General features: G+C 62.2%; 2 protein-coding genes across 2 annotated transcripts; both read left to right on the top strand.

Moving 5' to 3' along the window:
- Positions 1 to 18: 18 nt before the first annotated feature.
- On the top strand, positions 19 to 3,269 carry LOC119091479 (translation initiation factor IF-2). The gene is made up of 2 exons (XM_037214280.1): positions 19 to 1,425; positions 3,251 to 3,269. The coding sequence occupies exons 1-2, from the start codon at positions 134 to 136 to the stop codon at positions 3,267 to 3,269; spliced, it is 1,311 nt and encodes a 436-aa protein (XP_037070175.1). The 5' UTR covers positions 19 to 133.
- Positions 3,270 to 4,165: 896 nt separating this feature from the next.
- Positions 4,166 to 16,947, top strand: LOC119091416 (protein nervous wreck-like). Its single transcript, XM_037214199.1, has 6 exons — positions 4,166 to 4,255; positions 12,681 to 12,778; positions 13,325 to 13,370; positions 13,690 to 13,772; positions 15,323 to 15,467; positions 16,807 to 16,947. The coding sequence occupies exons 1-6, from the start codon at positions 4,235 to 4,237 to the stop codon at positions 16,945 to 16,947; spliced, it is 534 nt and encodes a 177-aa protein (XP_037070094.1). The 5' UTR covers positions 4,166 to 4,234.
- The last annotated feature ends 255 nt before the right edge of the window (positions 16,948 to 17,202 follow it).

Raw genomic sequence — 17,202 nt, 5'->3', positions numbered from 1 at the left:
CGGCCGCGGCGCCGCCGCCACGCGCGCTGCGCCCTTCTGTCCGAAGCCGCAGGTGCCCAACGACCTGGCCGGCACTGTGTACGACTTCGATGACGACGAGCTGGACGACCTGCCGAAGACGCCACGCGGCCGCATGCGGCCGGTGCGTGAGCGCTTCCTCAGCACGGACGTGGGCTCGGACCGGGCCGGCTCCGCCATGTCGGAGCCGGCCGACGACGCGTCGAGCCGCTCGTCGCTGCCGGCGGCGGCGCCGCTGCCGCAGGTGCTGCCCACGCTAACGCAGCCGGGTGCCTCCGAGACCAGCATGGAGTCGGCCGGCACGCCACCAGCGCTGCAGGAGGCGGCTGCCGTCGAGGCCGAGGAGCCAGCGGCGTCGGCCGCGCCATGCGCCGCCGACGCGCCGCCCGAACTGCCACTGGCCGCGCCCATCGAGAGCGTCCGCGACGAACGCAACCAGCTCAAGCTCAAAATCAAGGGCCCGTTCCTCAACCCGAGCTACAACGTGCAGCCGGTGGCGGCGGCGGCGTCGGAGGCGCTGCCGGCGACGCCCAGCGCCGCGGCCGTTGCCGCCGCCGCCGTGGCCGTCAACTCCAATCTGCGCAAGCGCAAGAAGGAGTTGATCCGGCAGTACGTCAACAGCACGGAGACGGAGGGCGCGGCCGAGCCGGCGCCGCCGCAGGAGGATAGCTCGGTGGTCAGCCAGCGCTTCATCTGTCCCAAGGCGGTCAAGTCTGTGAGCAGCGCGCCCACGCGCGACGACTACCGCGGTGCCGTGGCCGGCAAGGAGGAGGGCGGCGCGGCGGCGGCGGCGCTGCTGCCGAAGCGGCGCGGTCGGCTGGCGCGCGAACCTGCGGCGGCGGCGGTCACTGCGCAGGAGGCTGTGCCGCACAAGCTGCGCATCAGCCTCGGCAAGGACGGGCGTGGAAGCGAGCTGAAGCCGCCGAAGAAGCGGACCGGTGAGCTGTCGGCGGCGGCCGGCGAACTGTCTGTGTTCGAGAAAATTCGGCAGGACAATCTGCAGTTCGGTGACCAGATGCTGGCCAGCTTCGACCAGGAACCGCCGCATAAGAAGGGCAAGAAGAAGAAAAAGAAGAAAGACAAAGACCGCGACAAGGAGAAGAAGAAACGAGACAAGTCTCACAAACACTCCAAAGTACAAATTATTAATAACGATACTGCCGCGGCGCCGAAGCTGATTATCAAACTGGGCGGCCGCAAGCCGAGCGACTCGCCGTCGGCGTCGGGCGGCGGCGCCGAGACCCCGCCGCCGCCGCTCTCTCAGCCCACGCCGCCGCCCAGCGACGACAGCGGCGGCCACAAGGACCTGGTGGTCAAGATCAAGCCGTTGGCGGCCGAGCCGGAGCCGGGCCGCCTGCAGCCGCTCAAGCTGACGCTGTCGCGGCGCGGGCCGGCCTTTGCCAGCGCCGACACGCCGCCGCCGCCCACGCTCACGCCCGAAGTGGGCGCCGGCGAGCTGGCCGAGAGTTGCGACGTCAGGTAGCCCCGCGCCGCGCGCCCGCGCGCGCGCCAGCCAGCCAGCCTGCCCGGTACAAAGCGGCGGGCCGCCGGCCGGCCGCCGCCGCCACAGCGGTGATCGTGTGATACTCGGGAGGGGGACGGCGCGGGCGCGGCGCCGGGCCCGGGCGCCGCGCCCCGTCCCTGACGCGCACAGCCGGTGGCCGGCGTCTACGTTGTGATATGGGCCTCAGTGTGCGTTGAGTGTGTTGTTTTAGAATTTATCCGTGGCAGACTGTTCGACCGTGTGACGGGTGCGATGGTGCGTGCGGCCCCAATAAGTGCTGCGCCGCGGTCGCGCGCGACGCCGCATGCCGCGTGACATTCCTTTTTACGTTTGGGATGGTGCATTTGGTGTCGTGTGCTGGGTTGGTGCGGCCGGCGCGCGCCGGGCGCCGGTGACCGTCTGTTTCTGTTCGCTCCGCTAGTGTCCTGCTCCTGATCCTGAGCCGGCGGCCGGGGCGCGCTCCTGCCGTCGCTCCCCTCCCGCCGCCCGTCCCGGCCCCGGCCTGACCCTAGTCACCGTCTGCGCCACCGCCACCGCCGCCATCGCTGCCGCCGCCGCCGCCGCCACCGCCGCCACCGTCACCGTCACCGTCGCCGCCCGCGCCGACAGGTAAAGACGCCGCTGCGCCCGGCCGGGCCCGCGCGGGCCGATGGTTTCACGCGCGTGATTCGTCGCGGATCGGGCGCTGACGACGGGCAACGGGTATTGTTTTTATCTTGCGGGGCTGTTGTGGATGCGATCGCGGGCTGGTGCGGCATTGGACCAGGTGCCGCTCGTTGATCTTTTCGTGAGACATGCAGTTGAATCGCAGATCAGGCATTATGATGTGTAGCGCGTGGGTTTTGCAGTCCGTTGGTTCGGAGCGGTCGGCTGGTGCATGTTACCGTTTTAACGTCGGGCGCAGCGTTTTAGAGGCTCGTCGTGAGAAAACGTCGTCGGCGTGTTCGGGTGGCCCAAAAATCTGCAGCGCTGATACAAATTGTGCATAGAATAAGTATGGTTGGCATCTGGAAACATGCAATTCGCATTTGGAGGACGAGATGAGAATGGAGACAGCGGCTTTCAACATCGGCGTTTTTATCTGGCGTACATTGCAATGGAGCAAAGGTGTTCTCACCTGTGAGAGTCTTTTACGCGCTTTTCCGTAAGGCTGTTATAATTTGTTGTGTTCATGAAATCACGAAATTGCTAGTTTTTTATTGCTCCAAATTTAGCGACGACTTTAATTTCATAAAGGCATTGTTCAAGTGTTGATCGATTATCACTGCTCACTGAACGGGGCGCGCATTGCCTAGGGTTTAGCTAGCTGAACTGCATTCAATCGAAGCGCACGCCGCGGAGTGCGTGCCATGTCGGGTCGGGTCGCGCGACACGTCGACGGCCGTGACGGGCGGCGAGCGCCGAGTCTCGCTGCCGGCGGCCGCGCCGCGCTGCGAGCTGCCGTTCTCCCCGCCCCGCCCCACCCCGCCTGCGGCCGCGCGAGTCGCCTAGATGTAAGAGCTTTATCTCTGGCGCGGGCCGGGCGCCGCCGCCGCTGCCGCGGTCTGCGCCGGGTCCGACGGAACACGACTCCATGTGATCTCGGGCGGGGGCGCCGCGACCGGGCTGCTCGGCCCGGCCGGTCTCGCGCCGTCGGAGGGCGGCCGCCCCAGCGGCCCGAGTCCTGACCTGACCTAACCGGACCTGACCTGACCTGACCTGACCTGACCTGAGACGCGACCCATACAGGCCCGGGCCGCCGGCGTAGCCTAGTAATTTAATGTTAGGCGCCAATCATGCGGAGCGGTAGTTTTTTGTATTTGTGTCATATTTTTGTATTGTGTACATAACTTTTCTTTCGTATTTATTGTGAATCTATTGAACTGTTACCTGGCCATACTGACATGGTTAAACATTGTAAATATTGTAAGTGAACATTTGGCATGCTGTACATAGCATCGACTGTTACTTATGGCAATTTAATAAATATACCTCGTATTTCATCTGTATGTATTGCCGTGTATGCGCATCGAAATCAGTAGGCCATACTTCCCGCACCTTCTCGGATATGCGGATGTATGTTCAGCGGATTTACGTTGCGACGAGAATCCGCTGAACGGACAGTGCAGCCGGTTCAGCGGATTCTCGTCGCAACATGAATCCGCTGAACCGACCGCACTCTCGGGTGATTGCTCGGTCGGGCATGCGCCGCTCCAGGCAGTTAATACCGGAGCGAGCTAGGAGGACTCCTGGGCAACAGCAACACCGGAGATGGGCTGGGTGTCTTTTGTTCGTAACGAAAGGTCGGCACGGCACAGACCCACTCAGTTGATCAGGCCGGAGAAGGATTGGCGTGGTAAGCGCCACGACGAACCGACTGATCCTGGACGGGCGGGGAACCGGGCTCTAACCCGCTCGCCGACGGCTCGCCAGCCTTGGCTACAGCTTCAGTCAGTGGCACGTACCGATGCAAGCGCAACAGGCCCGGCAGCCAATCGCTGGTCGGTCTGTACGGGGCGGGTGTCGCCGGTGCCGCCGGGCCAGTGGCGGGGCCGTGCCAGTGCGGCCGGCGGTGGGTGGTGCGCGCGCGCAGGGGCCGCCGGCGGGATCAATACTGACAGGGGCCGGCGACGCCGGGGCTCGATGCCGATCCACGGCCGTCGCCGCTGCCGCCGCCGCCGCCGCCGCGCCATGCACTGACCGCCGGTCACCGCCGACCGCCGCCACTGCACCATGCAGAACCCTCCCAGGAAGGTGAGTGCTGCGCGTTTGGCAGCATTGTTAACCGGGGCCGAGACGTGCGCGGCTCGTGGGCGGGCTCCGTCCCAGTTGGGTGTTCCCACGTCCGCGCCCGTGCTCCCCAGCGGAGGGCGGCTCTGCCGGGCCCGTGCCCCGGTGGACGGTGTCTCTGCCGGGCCCGTGCCCCGGCGGACGGTGACTCTGCCGGGCCCGTGCCCCGGTGGACGATGTCTCTGCCGGGCCCGTGCCCCGGTGGATGGTGACTGGTGACTCTGCCGGGCCCGTGGCCCGGTGGACGGTGTCTCTGCCGGGCCCTTGCCCCGGTGGACGGTGGCTCTGCCGGGCCCGTCCCCCGGTGGACGGCGGCTCTGCCTGGCCCGTCCCCCGGTGGACGGTGACTCTGCCGGGCCCGTCCCCCGGCGGACGGTGACTCTGCCGGGCCCGTGCCCCGGTGGACGGTGACTCTGCCGGGCCCGTGCCCCGGTGGACGCGTCCCCCGGCGGACGGTGACTGCCGGGCCCGTGCCCCGGTGGACGGTGACTCTGCCGGGCCCGTGCCCCGGTGGACGGTGTCTCTGCCGGGCCCGTGCCCCGGTGGACGGTGTCTCTGCCGGGCCCGTGCCCCGGTGGACGGTGACTCTGCCGGGCCCGTGCCCCGGTGGACGGTGTCTACCGGGCCCGTCCCCCGGCGGACGCTGACTTTGCCGGACCCGTCCTCTGGCGAGCGGTGACTGCTGGCCCCGTCCCCTGGTAGACGACGGCACACTCGTGCCCGTGCATCATGTTATCCGAAGCGCGGCGCGGTCAGTTGTCGGTAAGTTCAGTGAGATCAGTCGTATGAATTGCAGGTGATGAGGCCCAAATTACCCCGTCGAAGTGGTCCAGACCGTGGCGAGTAAACACTAGTCTGTTTTGGTCGGACGTTGGTTACTTGCACTCGCTGTTCGTTTAATCAGCGGCTTAAGAGGAGCTTAGTTTACGTGGTATGTCTGGCGTTTTGGAGTTTGTTGATGCGTTGCGGAATATGTGCATGCTATGACACGGTAGGTCATGTTAGACCAGAAGAAATATGGCACACTGTCGCGCCACGAACCGATCGTGTGGTAGAACTTCAGCGCTTACCCTGTCCTTTGTGTTTCGCTTGTCCCTGCGCGGAGGCTTGGGAACGTTTCAGATAGTGCAAGAGCCACGTCCCGTTTTGTAGCAGGTATTTTTGTCATGCGTCGCCAGGGGGTAACGTTGAATTTCTTTAAGAAGTGGGAGGACCATCCTCGTCCCCTTGTTAACGCGCTATCTTGAGACCCCCACCCCATCAAGTTAACCACCCCGATTGTCTTTCCAATGGTAGGTATACTCAAGATTAGTTGGGAGCTTTTCAGACAGGGGACGAATTTGGGTCCCACGCACGGTTAGGTTCGAGGGTTAAGTTGAAAATTGTGCCATTATCAATGAGGAATATAAACCCAATCAAGTTCACCCACCTGCAGTGAAATCAGCGCCGTTTAATTCCGTGGCGGTATGCTTTATGGGCTTGATTTTGGAAGGGGCCTCGGCAAAGAGTCACGCATTTCTTATGTGACTGAATGCAAAATAAGCCAGGTAATAAGCAAGATCGGCGGGTGTGGATTTATCAAGCCGGCGTTAAATGGCTTCCCAAGCTTAATAACTGGTAGTGCGCCGAAGTTTGTTGGCGTGACTATCAATTTATGAGCTCATCAGGCCAGCTCGTCTAGTTAATGCGAGCGCAGTGACCTGGCCTGCTTACTGGCGCTCTAATATAGTAGGCGTTGCGATGAAAGTTGCCCATTGGAACACAACTTTCCTCGTCCATACGGTTGCTCGTCTTTTAACGCAAACGTCAATGCTCGTCTATTTTGGCATCGAATAAATAAGGCTCTGCGTACACTTCTCCCAGGGCCCGGCATCCGTTCTATCTCGTTCGTGGATGGTTGAAGGCCCTCCTGGGATTCCATGCATACTGAACTAAGTCCACCTTCAACATGCTTGATAATCATAAGCTGCGCGTGCTTTCCAGCCATATATGGCTCCACGGCCCGTGGAGGTGAGACTCTGTGAGCCATGTTGTGCGCGCGTTGTCCAGCGTTGCCACCCAAGTCTCTCCCATGCCCGTGCCCGTGATCAGAGTGCGTACATCCACCGTAAGTCAGCGCGTCCGCCGTCTCGCATGGCGCGCTCAATCCGTATCGCTTGCCAGTGCTGTGGCGCGGGGGATGGCGTGTTTCTAAGCGGGGCTGCATGAGGCGGGCTCGGGCGGGTGGGTGTGTTCTGCGGGCGGGGCGGGGCCCGGCCGGCGGCTCGGGGTCACCCCGGCACCGCCAGGTCACCCGGCAGCACTCCGTCCGCCGCAGCGCAGTCTCCGCCGTCTGCCGATGGCCGGAAGACTGAAGACGGTGCTGAAGCCCGGTCGATTCTTCACGGTTGTCATCGTTGACCAAAGGCCAAGCTGGCAGGTGCAAATAGCAATGCAGGTCGTGCGCAAGCTGCCGCACGCTTACGTGGAGCCGTCCGCTGTTTGGCGACCATGGCAGACGGCAGACACGGCCAGCACTTTAAAAGGTGGTCGCGTCGAGATGTGGGAGATGTGACGCGTTACGCGCCATTGCAGTGGAGGACTGCTGTCGTTGATGTCCCCGCGTATTACGCGCAAAATTTGGTTTTAGGAAAGTTTTCTGGTGGTATCGCACTTGCAATAGACGTTCGCAATGCAGCAGCACATTGAACAGATAGCATACACAGCCGACAAATAAAGGAGGCGTCGGATCAGCCGTGACTTCGGCGACATCTGGGATAAGATACAACGTCGCTTCGCCTGCTCCACGCTCTTCCCTCCGAGCTTGAGCAGCATTTCGGACGGCTTGCGCCGCCAGCAGTGCCTCCGGCTAGCTGGGTCCTGGCTGGGGCCAGACCGGCGCGTGCGGTGTGCGTGACGCATCGCCTGGCACGCGAGCCAGTGCGGCGACGGGTCGGCCCCTCAAACAGCGGCGGCAACTGCGATGTCCTCGCCGTGGAATCGCTTGGACAATTCTGCCGCATGAGAGCCCGCCGCACGCAACAGCTGCCACAGTCGTGGCGTGATTTTGTGCGGTCGCCGTGGTGCGTCGATGGACGGCCACCCGCCGGCCGACGGCGGCGGTCGGCGCGAGCCCGCTGTGTCCATCTCGCTCGCCGCCGCACCGAACGCCGCGCAGGTCGCCGGTCGTTCCACGCCCCGACGTGGTCCGGCGGCCAGCCAATCGGACCCGTGTCTGGCGGCTCGGGCGACGACCGGCTGTAAAGATAGCCGGCCGCGCAGGCCTCGCTGGAGGCAGCCGCGCTCGGCCGGGCCGGGCGAGTCGTCGCGGTGGCCGCCGCCGGCCCGCCGTCTGTCTGCCGTCGCTCGCCGCCTGTCGCCGCCCGGCCCACTGTCGCATGTCTGAACGGTCGTCCGCTGGTCTGCAACAGCGGCCGGTCTGGCCCCGCCGCGTGCCATCCCAGACGCCCGCCGCGCCGCGCCGAACGCCGTGCAGGAGGCCGTCGGCCGCCGTTCGCTGGCTGAGCGGCGCCAGCCGGGCGGCCGAGCTCGGGATGGCGGCCGGCCGCTCGGGGAACGGCCGGCTGTAAAGATAGCCGGCCGGGCTGGCCTCGTTGGAGGCCGCCGCGCCCGTCCGGGCTGGCCAGGTGCCGCGGCGGCGGCAATGGGTGTGGTTCCAGCCGACAGAGCAGCGGCAGACGGCCGGACCGCACCACGAGAGGTGCGCGGCTGGTGCTGGGCGCTATCGGACGAGCGACGATGGGGAGGCGGTATGGTCTGCGGACCAGCCGGTCCTCCGGCTTGGGGCGGGACCGTCGGCTGGTCGGTGCGGCCTCCCTGCTACTGGGAGGTTCGCGGACTCCCGTCGTACCGAGGCTCTGGGTGATGAGGCGGGGCCCACATGTTCACGGACTCCCGTCGTACCGAGGCTCTGGATGATGAGGCGGGGCCCACGTGTTCACGGCCTCCCGTCGTACCGAGGCTCTGGATGAGGAGGCGGGGCCCACGTGTTCACGGGCTCCCGTCGTGCCGAGGCTCCGGATAATGAGGCGAGGCCGCGTGTTGAAGTCAAAATGCAAGGGTTACCCATTAAATCACATTCAGTTTGTCATTGTCCACTCGGGAAGCAACTTAACTTTGGATTTACTTTGTTCTTCTGTGTCTGTTATTAACGAAGAATAAACAGACTCGGGATCCAATTATGATAGCTAGATTAAAACAGCTTTACGTGACTACAATTTTGTTTCAGTTAGCAGGCTTGTTCGTGCTCGGGTCTCCGCGCGACAAATAAGCGCGCATGGCTGGACCCGGGACCATTGTCTGCAGGCTCGGGATGGGCCGGTTTGGCGTCTAGTGCCGTCTTGGTGGCCACTGGCGTGGAAGGACGAATGTGAGGCCCCCTGTCGACGCGGCCCGGCCGCCACGTGCCGTACTAGGGTATTGTCTGGATGCTCCACCGCCCAACAACGACGCATCGTCTGTCCAAACTGCGGTCAACGTCGTCCACCTCGCCCGGCGTTCATCTCCCATGCCACCCGTTCAACCGGCGGCTGTTCGACTGGCATCTGCGGGACCTTCAGACCACGGTGTCCGCGCCAGGCACCAGCACCGCCGCTGTCACTTCTGGGAGCGTTTGTCGCCTCGTTGCCGACCGGGGACCGAAGTTTCTCGGCTTCCGCCCGCGCGGCGACGGCGGGCGATCGCCGGACGTTGCCGCCGCGGATCTGGGACGCCCTGACCCGCCGGAAAGGTCACGGGTAGCGGCCGGGACGGGGCGACAGAGACTGACAGCCGCCGGAGAGGTTGTCCAATCGATGAGTCCGTCGCCAAACGGCGCCGGTGCTTGGGCCGGCGACGGGGTGTGCTGGCGCACCCGACCCGCGCCATCCCGGCCGCTCCGCCGCCGCGGTTGGCGGCAGCAGCGCGCTGGCGGGGCTCCAGGGAGCGGCGGTGGACTCGGCGGGGATCGATAGGGCCGCCGCGTGACCTCGGCCCAGCCGGTCAGCTGGGGCGGCCGACCCCCGGTGCGGACACAGGCCAGGGGACAGAGGACAGATGGCACAGAACATACGGAGCAGAGACCAGACGGCAGAGACCAGACGGCACAGGACGCACAGGACGGAGAGCACAGGACGCATGGGGTAGAGAGCTCGCGACACACGGGGCAGAGAGTACAGGACACATGGGACGGAGAGTACAGGACACAAGGGGTAGAGAGCTCACGGGGCAGAGAGTACAGGACACATGGGACGGAGAGTACAGGACACAAGGGGTAGAGAGCTCACGGGGCAGAGAGTACAGGACACATGGGGCGGAGACTATAGGGCACATGGGGCAGAGAGCTCACGACACACGGGGCAGACAGCACAGGACGCACGGGGCAGAGAGTACAGGACACATGGGGCGGAGAGCGGACGGCAAAGGACGCACGGCAGAGAAGGAACGGCACAGGACACGCGGGGCAAAGATCACAGGACACGTGGGGCAATGAGCACAAAACGCATCTGGCGAAGATCACAGGACTCAGCGGGCAGAGAGCACAGGACGCGCGGGGCGGATAACGGACGGCGCAGGACACACGGGGCAGAGAACGGGCGGCGCAGGACACACGGGGCAAATACAGGACGGCGCAGAACACACGGGGCAGAGAACGGACGGCACATGGCACACGGGGCAAAGAAGGGATCATTTGTGAAGCGGGGCAGGGGTACGTTGTTTCATCCTTCCATTAGTCCACGTACATTCTCAGAACAAGCCCTTCATCATATTGGTATGAGTGCGCCATTTTCCTGAGTGTGTAGAGCCAACGACCTTTTTTTCGGTGCAATTTGCAGAGCATCCCATTACTTACCGGGATCGCTCCGTCGTCGATCCCCCGTAATGCTCCATTCGCCATTAACGTACCGAGCTGTCTCCAGCTGCACCAGCGACGAGCTGTGGCCGCCGTCTGTCAGCCGAATTCACTGCGACTGAGCTGTGGCCGTCGCTTCTGACTTCTGGGATATGGTCGCTGGTTGCTGCTGCCGTGCTGTGGCCGGTATGCCTGAGCCGTGGCCGAGCTCCGAGCTGTGGTTGCAGTCTCTGGGCTGCATCCAGCGCTGCTGCCGTGCTGTGGCCGGTATGCCTGAGCTGTGGCCGAGCTCCGAGCTGTGGCTGCGGTCTCTGGGCTGCATCCAGCTCTGCTGCCGTGCTGTGGCCGGCGTGGCTGAGCCGTAGCCGTGCCCCGAGTTGTGGCTGCAGTCTCTGGGCTGCATCCAGCGCTGCTGCCGTGCTGTGGCCGGTATGTCTGAGCCGTAGCCGTGCCCCGAGTTGTGGCTGCAGTCTCTGGACTGCATGCAGCGACCGCTGACGCTGAGCCGCGGCTGCCGTTTCTGACCTGGACCACCGTGGCTGAGTGGTGGCCGCCGTGCTGAAGGGTCGGCACGGCGTCGGAGCTGGAGCCTCTGTGCTCGACCTCCGGCGACCGTCCCTGAGCTCCAGCTGCTGCACTTGGGCTGGGACCACCGCACCTGAACTGAGACTGCGCTGTTTGTGCTGTGGGGGACTGTCCCGTGACCGCTGTTCCTTAGCAGTGACCGCTGACCCTGAGGTGTGACCGCTGTTCCTTGCTGTGACCGCTGTTCCTGGGGGTGTGACTGCTGTCCCTGAGGTGTGACCACCGTTCCTTGGCTGTAGCCGCTGTCCCTGAGGTGTGACCACTGTTTCTTGGCTGTGGCCGCTGTCCCTGAGCTGTGACCGCTGTGTCTTGGCTGTGACCGCTGGTCGTGAGTTGTGACCACTAATCCTGGGCAGTGACAGATGTTCGTGAGCTGTGACCACTGTTCCTTGCTGTGACCGCTGTGCCTTGGCTGTGACCTCGTTCGTGACTTGTGACCACAGTGCTTGAGATGTGGCGCCTGCTCCTGAGCTGTAACCGTTGTTCTGGGTCTATGATCGTTTTGTCTGAGCAGTAACTTCCGTGCCCGAGACAAGGTTGTTAAGAGTGGAGCCCAGCCCAGTGAGTTTGAAGGTGTTTGGGTTGCTAATTGAGATCAAAACCCGTATTGAGTTTTTGATTAATGCTGTAAGTGCGTTAATAACAGGACAGCACTCAGTCATTACAGATCGCCGAGGGCCCGTTGTGATTGACCAGCCATATCAACATTGACATGTTAGCACGGTTCACACCTGGGTTTTTGTTGTTTTTTCTCCTCAGTTTTTGCTTTCTTTTAGTCAGAGTGAATACTATTACTGATATTTGTTGGAATCGTTGGCAAGAGCCAAGGTAGATTTTGTGATACAAAATTGATTAATGCTAGTCATGGGCTAAAAAGTGTTTCCCAGCAGACGGCCATTTTTGGCTAGTCGTAGTTGATGAATGAACGACTCGAACATACCCTGAACAATAACTCGAGACTACATATTTCAAACTTGGCAAGCTGGGCATTTGCAAACTGCTGACGACGTTTACGTGCGCTGCACTCGGCATCGTCGCTCGGCCCGGGGGGGGGGGGGGGGGGCGCGGGGGGCGGGGCCGGGGCCGGGGCCTGCTCGCCCGCTGGTCTGTGCTGCGGGCCGGTCGTTCCACTGCACCGGTAGTTATGTAAAGGACACTTGGAAAAGCACCAATGCCATTCCATGCAGCGTCAAGTTGATATATATTGGTGCCATGAGGATATAGATTACGTAGCCGCAGTGATCGTATTCCGCTTTACGAGTACACCATGCAATAATCTGAATTCCTGGCATTCAGTGAAACTGGTACAAAATCACCGACGCGTTGGCAGAGTTTTACAACGGGGAGATACTCTGTTCACGTTTTGTAAGGCGTGTTCATTTGTCGATTTTGTGATCTCGTAAATTGCGAAAATGTTTTTATTTAGTGATGTACAGTGTGGCTGGCAAGAAGGCGCGCGCAGTGTAGATCACATTCACTTTGTGATCTACACTGTGCTCTTTGAACAGGTGGTCGCTTGGTATCTTTGAGGTGACTTGGAATAAGGTGATGCTGAACATCGCTAAAAATGTTGCAGGTTCGTGTGAAGGTAATCAAAAAATCGCAGTCAGTAGCTGCGCACGTTCTTTTGGTACCTAGGTGATTGTCGTGCCTTTGGTTAGCAATACAGCACCAAATTTGGCATGTTTTTTTTTGTAACTTAAACGTCACCACCGAAGAGACATAGCGGAAACCCCGAAACTTAACACAAATCCTGATTGCAGCAAAACACTAAGATGCGCAGAAAACTGCAAGTCTCAAAACTCAGTAGAAAATGGATTCTTGCAAGAACTAAGGCTTTGGGTTAATCGATCATAAACCCTCGGCGCTTGGCGGTCCTGAGGTTGCCAACCCCAGCCCTGGTAATGGCACGTCAGATCGTGAGGTGCCAAAGCGAAGTCGAGCCTACTGTGCCTGACGTAAGCGCTGTTGCAGACCACGCACGCGAAGTTCCTGAAGTCACTACACGCTGAGCAGCTGAGCCGGGTGCAGGCCAAGAACCAGCAGGAGTGTGACCTGCTCGAGGACATCAGGTGAGCGAGCGACCCGCCGCGCCGGCTCCGGGGGCTCGGGGGGGGGGGGGGGGGGCGGCAGAGCCCAGGCGCAGCGGCTACCGCGTCTCTCAGCCCGGCAGCGGGAGTGTGACCTGTTCGAGGACATCAGGTGAGCGAGAGACTCGCCGCGCCGGCTCCGGGGGTTCGGGGGACGGCCGAGCCCAGGCGCAGCGGCTACCGCATCTGTCAGCCCGGCTGCGGGAGGCGGGAGGGGTGCACTGGCGCGCCGCTGCTGTCCCGCTCCTGTCAGTGGAGAGGCGCCATCGTGAGCTGTGCGTCACATGTGTGGAACGTCTGGTTCCGCCGTCTTCACCGCTCTGGCGAGCTGCCTTCCCAGTCTCTGTGCGACAGCCGGTCCCAGTGACCGTGACAGTTGATACGTTGATCGCCGAAGGCCTCGCCACATATCGAAACTTAGCTTTGGCACGGCTGTCACGTCGCTCTGAGATAGAGCTGATCACCGGGTGTGTGGCAGCCGGCACCCGCGCAGCTGGGTCGGAATGATAGAGAGCGTCACATCCACAGGAACTTCACGAAACAGAGGGCCGCCGTCGAGAAGTCGTATGCTGAGGTGAGGAGTGCATGTGCTTCGGTGGCGTTTTTGGAGTGCTATTTATGGTGACGCCGCCCAGCCTTCCCACTGATCCCTGCGTTGTTCATCACACGCGTCATCACGCACGACGGAGACGGCCCGACGTTTGTGACCTTTGCTGCGACGCTCACGTAAACGCCGAATCAGCACCTCACCATCGCTGGGATGTGGAGAGGCCCCCACCCCGCCGACGCAGCGCGTCGCCGGAGCAGACCCGCTCTGCGGCAGAGTGTCTGCGGGTGGCAGTGGCACGGCCGTGCTGCGCCCGCTCGCCCACTGACTGGCCGGCGTCCGGCAGGCGCTACTCAAGATCTCCTCCGCCTACCTGCATAAGAAGATCCCGCAGCTGCCCGAGATCCCCGGCGAGGGCGCCGCACAATGGTCAGTGGGGGAGAGCGCCGCGCTCGACGTGGGACGGCGCTGTGTCGTGTACCGCGTGCGCTTGAAGCACCGTGAAGATCTCCATTAGACGGCAGCCGCGTGTCGTAACCGTGGTATCCGGTCTTTCTGGTGCGGAGGCCCGATATTGGGCTCGCGAAGACTTCCCACCTTGCTCTTGGATTAGATAGCATGAACGATAGCATATCTATTGACCTCTGCGAGTGTTAAGATGACTGTCATGAACACTTGAGTTGGACGACGTTTCAGCAGATACGAGCACGACTTAAATGTGCGTTACGCCAATGAAAATTTCAATTAAGTGCTCAGACGTACAAGGTGTAGTGAGAGTTGTTCACGTTCCCCTAGTGCACACACGAAAACTCCAGAATCGTGTGTGTTTTTCGTTGTCCGACCCTATAAGCTCTGTCGACGCACGCGTGCGTTCATCCCCTTCCCGAGGATGTTCTTGCGTTCATTTTACGATGTTCCTACGATGCGTGCGATTGATCTACCGTCTCGTTCGTCGCCCGTAAGTAGGCCGGAGTAAAGCCATCGATTTCCGATCGGTCTAGCGTTGTGCTCGCCCCAGTGATGTCCCGGTCCAGACGTCGCCACGTGGCCCAGGCGGGGTGTCCCTCGCCCGGGCAGAGGGTGGCCCCCAGATCCACCCGTCGCCCGGCCCTCCGCCGGGCCATCCCTTTATCGATGGCCCCCCCCCCCCCCCCCGCCCCGCTCGCCGTCGTCCCGTAGTCTCACCTGATATTGGCAGGTGTCTGCGCGCCGCCGACTGACGCTGCTGAAATGAAACAGCGTTCCGAGTCAACGCATTTAGTGCCGACAGCGCCGATTCGATTAGCCTGATGTGATCAGGGGCGGCGTGGCTCCACCGTCGCCCGGCGCCGGCTCAGATTTGCCAGATTTGGCCGCCGCGGCCCGAGCTGGCCGTGGTATTACATGTGCCGGGGTTGCGGCCGGTGCTGACCCGTCGGGGCGGGGCCGGTCGGGTGACGTCATCCCCCAGGCGGTGGCCGCCGCCCGGGTGGACCTGGGGTCCGCCCGGCGCTCCCCGCCTGCCGTGACGTCATCCCCAGGCAGCGGCTGCCGCCCGGCTCCGACCTGGGTGGACCCAATGTCGGCTCGGCGCTCCCCCGCCCGCCTTGGCGTCATCCCCCAGGCGGTGGCCGCCACCCGGCTCCGGCCTGGGTGGACCCCGGGTCAACCCGGCGCTCCCCCGCCTGCCGTGACGCCATCCCCAGGCAGCGGCTGCCGCCCGGCTCCGACCTGGGTGGACCCAATGTCGGCTCGGCGCTCCCCCGCCCGCCTTGGCGTCATCCCCCAGGCGGTGGCCGCCACCCGGCTCCGGTCTGCCCGGCGCTCCCCCGCCCGCCGTGGCCTCGCCTCCCCTCACAAATCGATGCCATCGCGTCCCTGCATCGGGTATTCATCGCTGAGATCGACCTGCGCGTCCGTTGGTCGGCCCCTGGCCGTTGGCGGTCCCTGGGCGGGCGTGCTTGCGTCACCCCTGACCCGAACCCGAACCCCGGCCCCAGGAACGTGTTTACCGTGTGGCGCACGCTGCTGGACGAGACGGAGAAGCTGGCCAAGGCGCGCATGGCCGCTGTCGAGGTGTTCCAGCAGCGCATCACCGACGAGGCCAAGACCGTGCGCACCAGCAAAGTGCAGACGTCCAAGAAGGTGAGGCGAGCCGCCGCCTGGCCAGTGGGTGTGGTGAGGTCCGGGTTCTTGTGGGCTAGTCGGAGTGTCCACGTGAGGATGGGAAGGACCTGTCGCCTGTCGATTGTGGTTTTGGGACTCATGTGAGTGAGTCATTGGGGCTTTACGGCGCACTCAAGCTGCTGAGGCTGTAAAGTGTCGCCCGCCTCTCACCCTGGCAGGGATGGCGGGCACCGCGGGAAATCGAAACCTGCGCCTCTGGCTTCCCAGACGCGGAGTGGTTAACGCGGACGCGTTAACCACCTCGACTCGTGTTGCGTGCGTTAATGTTTGTATAGCAGTAGCGGTCAATATTGTGTGCTGTGGTGACTCACTTTCCCTGCCAGCCAGTCTTTCAGCGTTGCGCTAAACTCTGATATGGCCGGGCGAAATGGCGGGATCCAAGTCTGCATGCAAAACAATACAATTTAGCGCCTGTGAGTGCGTTTGAAGCCGGATCTGGAGATGTCATCACGCGAGATTCCATTCACCGAAATGCACTAGAGCGCAGGCGATTGGAAGCAGTTGTAGATAGTGAAGAATCTGGGTAATAACCTTCAAGCTACGAGTCGCTGGATCGCATCGCTCACCGCACAGGTGGTTCAGATAAAGGAAATTGGATCATTACGAGTACAATTTGGTCTGTCGCCGTACCCACGGGGAAAAAGGGGCAGTTTGACGGTCCATAATACGGTCCATACGGTCCACGGTGGCATAATCGGCGCTCTCAATACGGGACGCGGCTGGGATCCACGTTCAATGTCACCATCACGCTTACTACAGTTTCTTGCGGTTATTTCGGTTGGCTTTCTCTCGATAATTTGTTCGCAGTTTAACATAAGTGTAATGCTAAGAACATTTACATGCGGAACATGTGATAGCCGTGAGCGGAATAAGATTTGCGATGGCATTTACATCGGAGTGGCCGCTTTGGAATTCAGCTAAAATGCGTTGCCATGGTAAGCACTAAACCAAGTGCATGTGACATTGATTGCGCCAACAATGCGACTGTGGCGAGTCCTGCAGAATTATGTTGACTGATAACGCTTCAAGGGTTCTGAAAGACTATCCTGGTGCGGAGCGCGCCGTCTGTTCGTAGCCGCTGGATCGTTGGTGATGTCTCCGCCCACGTCTGTCGGCCGCGCTCCCCGCCCTGGCGACTGCCGGTTATGGCGGCGCGGCTGGCGTTACTGGCTCGCCGGCGGGCACATCTGTGGCCGGGGCTCCCTCCGGTGTCTGCGCCGCCGCCTGCTGTTCCGCGTGTCTAGTGCTCCGCGCGCGGGCCCAGCGCCGCTGACCAGTCCCGCCGCCCCGGCCGCAGTGTCTGGAGCAGCTGCAGGCCATCCAGAAGGAGCTGCAGGGCTGCGTTCAGGAGCTGGACAACTGTAAGAAGCGCTACCTGGATGACGAGCACGTGGCGCACGACGTGCGGGACCGCGCCCAGCAGGCCGAGGAGAAGTGAGTGACGCGCGCCGGCGGCCACCGGCGACCTTGGGTCCTCCGCTGGCCGGCCTGAGGGGGGGTATCCCCGCGGGACAGGGTCGGCGCAGGAGCTTCGCCGACGTTTGTCGGAACTCATGATGTAGTTCGGCAAGGAGGACCTGATCTTTTACCTTTTCACCAGCGTGTCCACATTTCGTGTAAGCGGAATATGGAAGGCCACGTTTTTTTGGATGCAAGAAGGGCGGCATTTTGGAGCGGGTGTCAATGTTTTGCA

This window comes from Pollicipes pollicipes, unplaced genomic scaffold (genome assembly GCF_011947565.3).
Source record: "Pollicipes pollicipes isolate AB1234 unplaced genomic scaffold, Ppol_2.1 Scaffold_3447;HRSCAF=4054_pilon_pilon_pilon, whole genome shotgun sequence".
NCBI classification, from domain to species: Eukaryota; Metazoa; Arthropoda; class Thecostraca; order Pollicipedomorpha; family Pollicipedidae; genus Pollicipes; species Pollicipes pollicipes.
Note: the sequence above shows the minus strand (reverse complement) of the source record. Positions and strands in the feature narration are given on the sequence as shown.

What these genes read in the sequence shown, in the direction of transcription:
- LOC119091479 (XM_037214280.1), top strand. Translation starts at nt 134, where the DNA reads ATGCGGCCGGTGCGTGAGCGCTTCCTCAGCACGGACGTGGGCTCGGAC.
- LOC119091416 (XM_037214199.1), top strand. Translation starts at nt 4,235, where the DNA reads ATGCAGAACCCTCCCAGGAAG. An exon ending in TGCAGAACCCTCCCAGGAAG is followed by an intron (nt 4,256 to 12,680) that starts GTGAGTGCTGCG and finishes GCGCTGTTGCAG; the next exon opens with ACCACGCACGCGAAGTTCCT. An exon ending in TCGAGAAGTCGTATGCTGAG is followed by an intron (nt 13,371 to 13,689) that starts GTGAGGAGTGCA and finishes GGCGTCCGGCAG; the next exon opens with GCGCTACTCAAGATCTCCTC.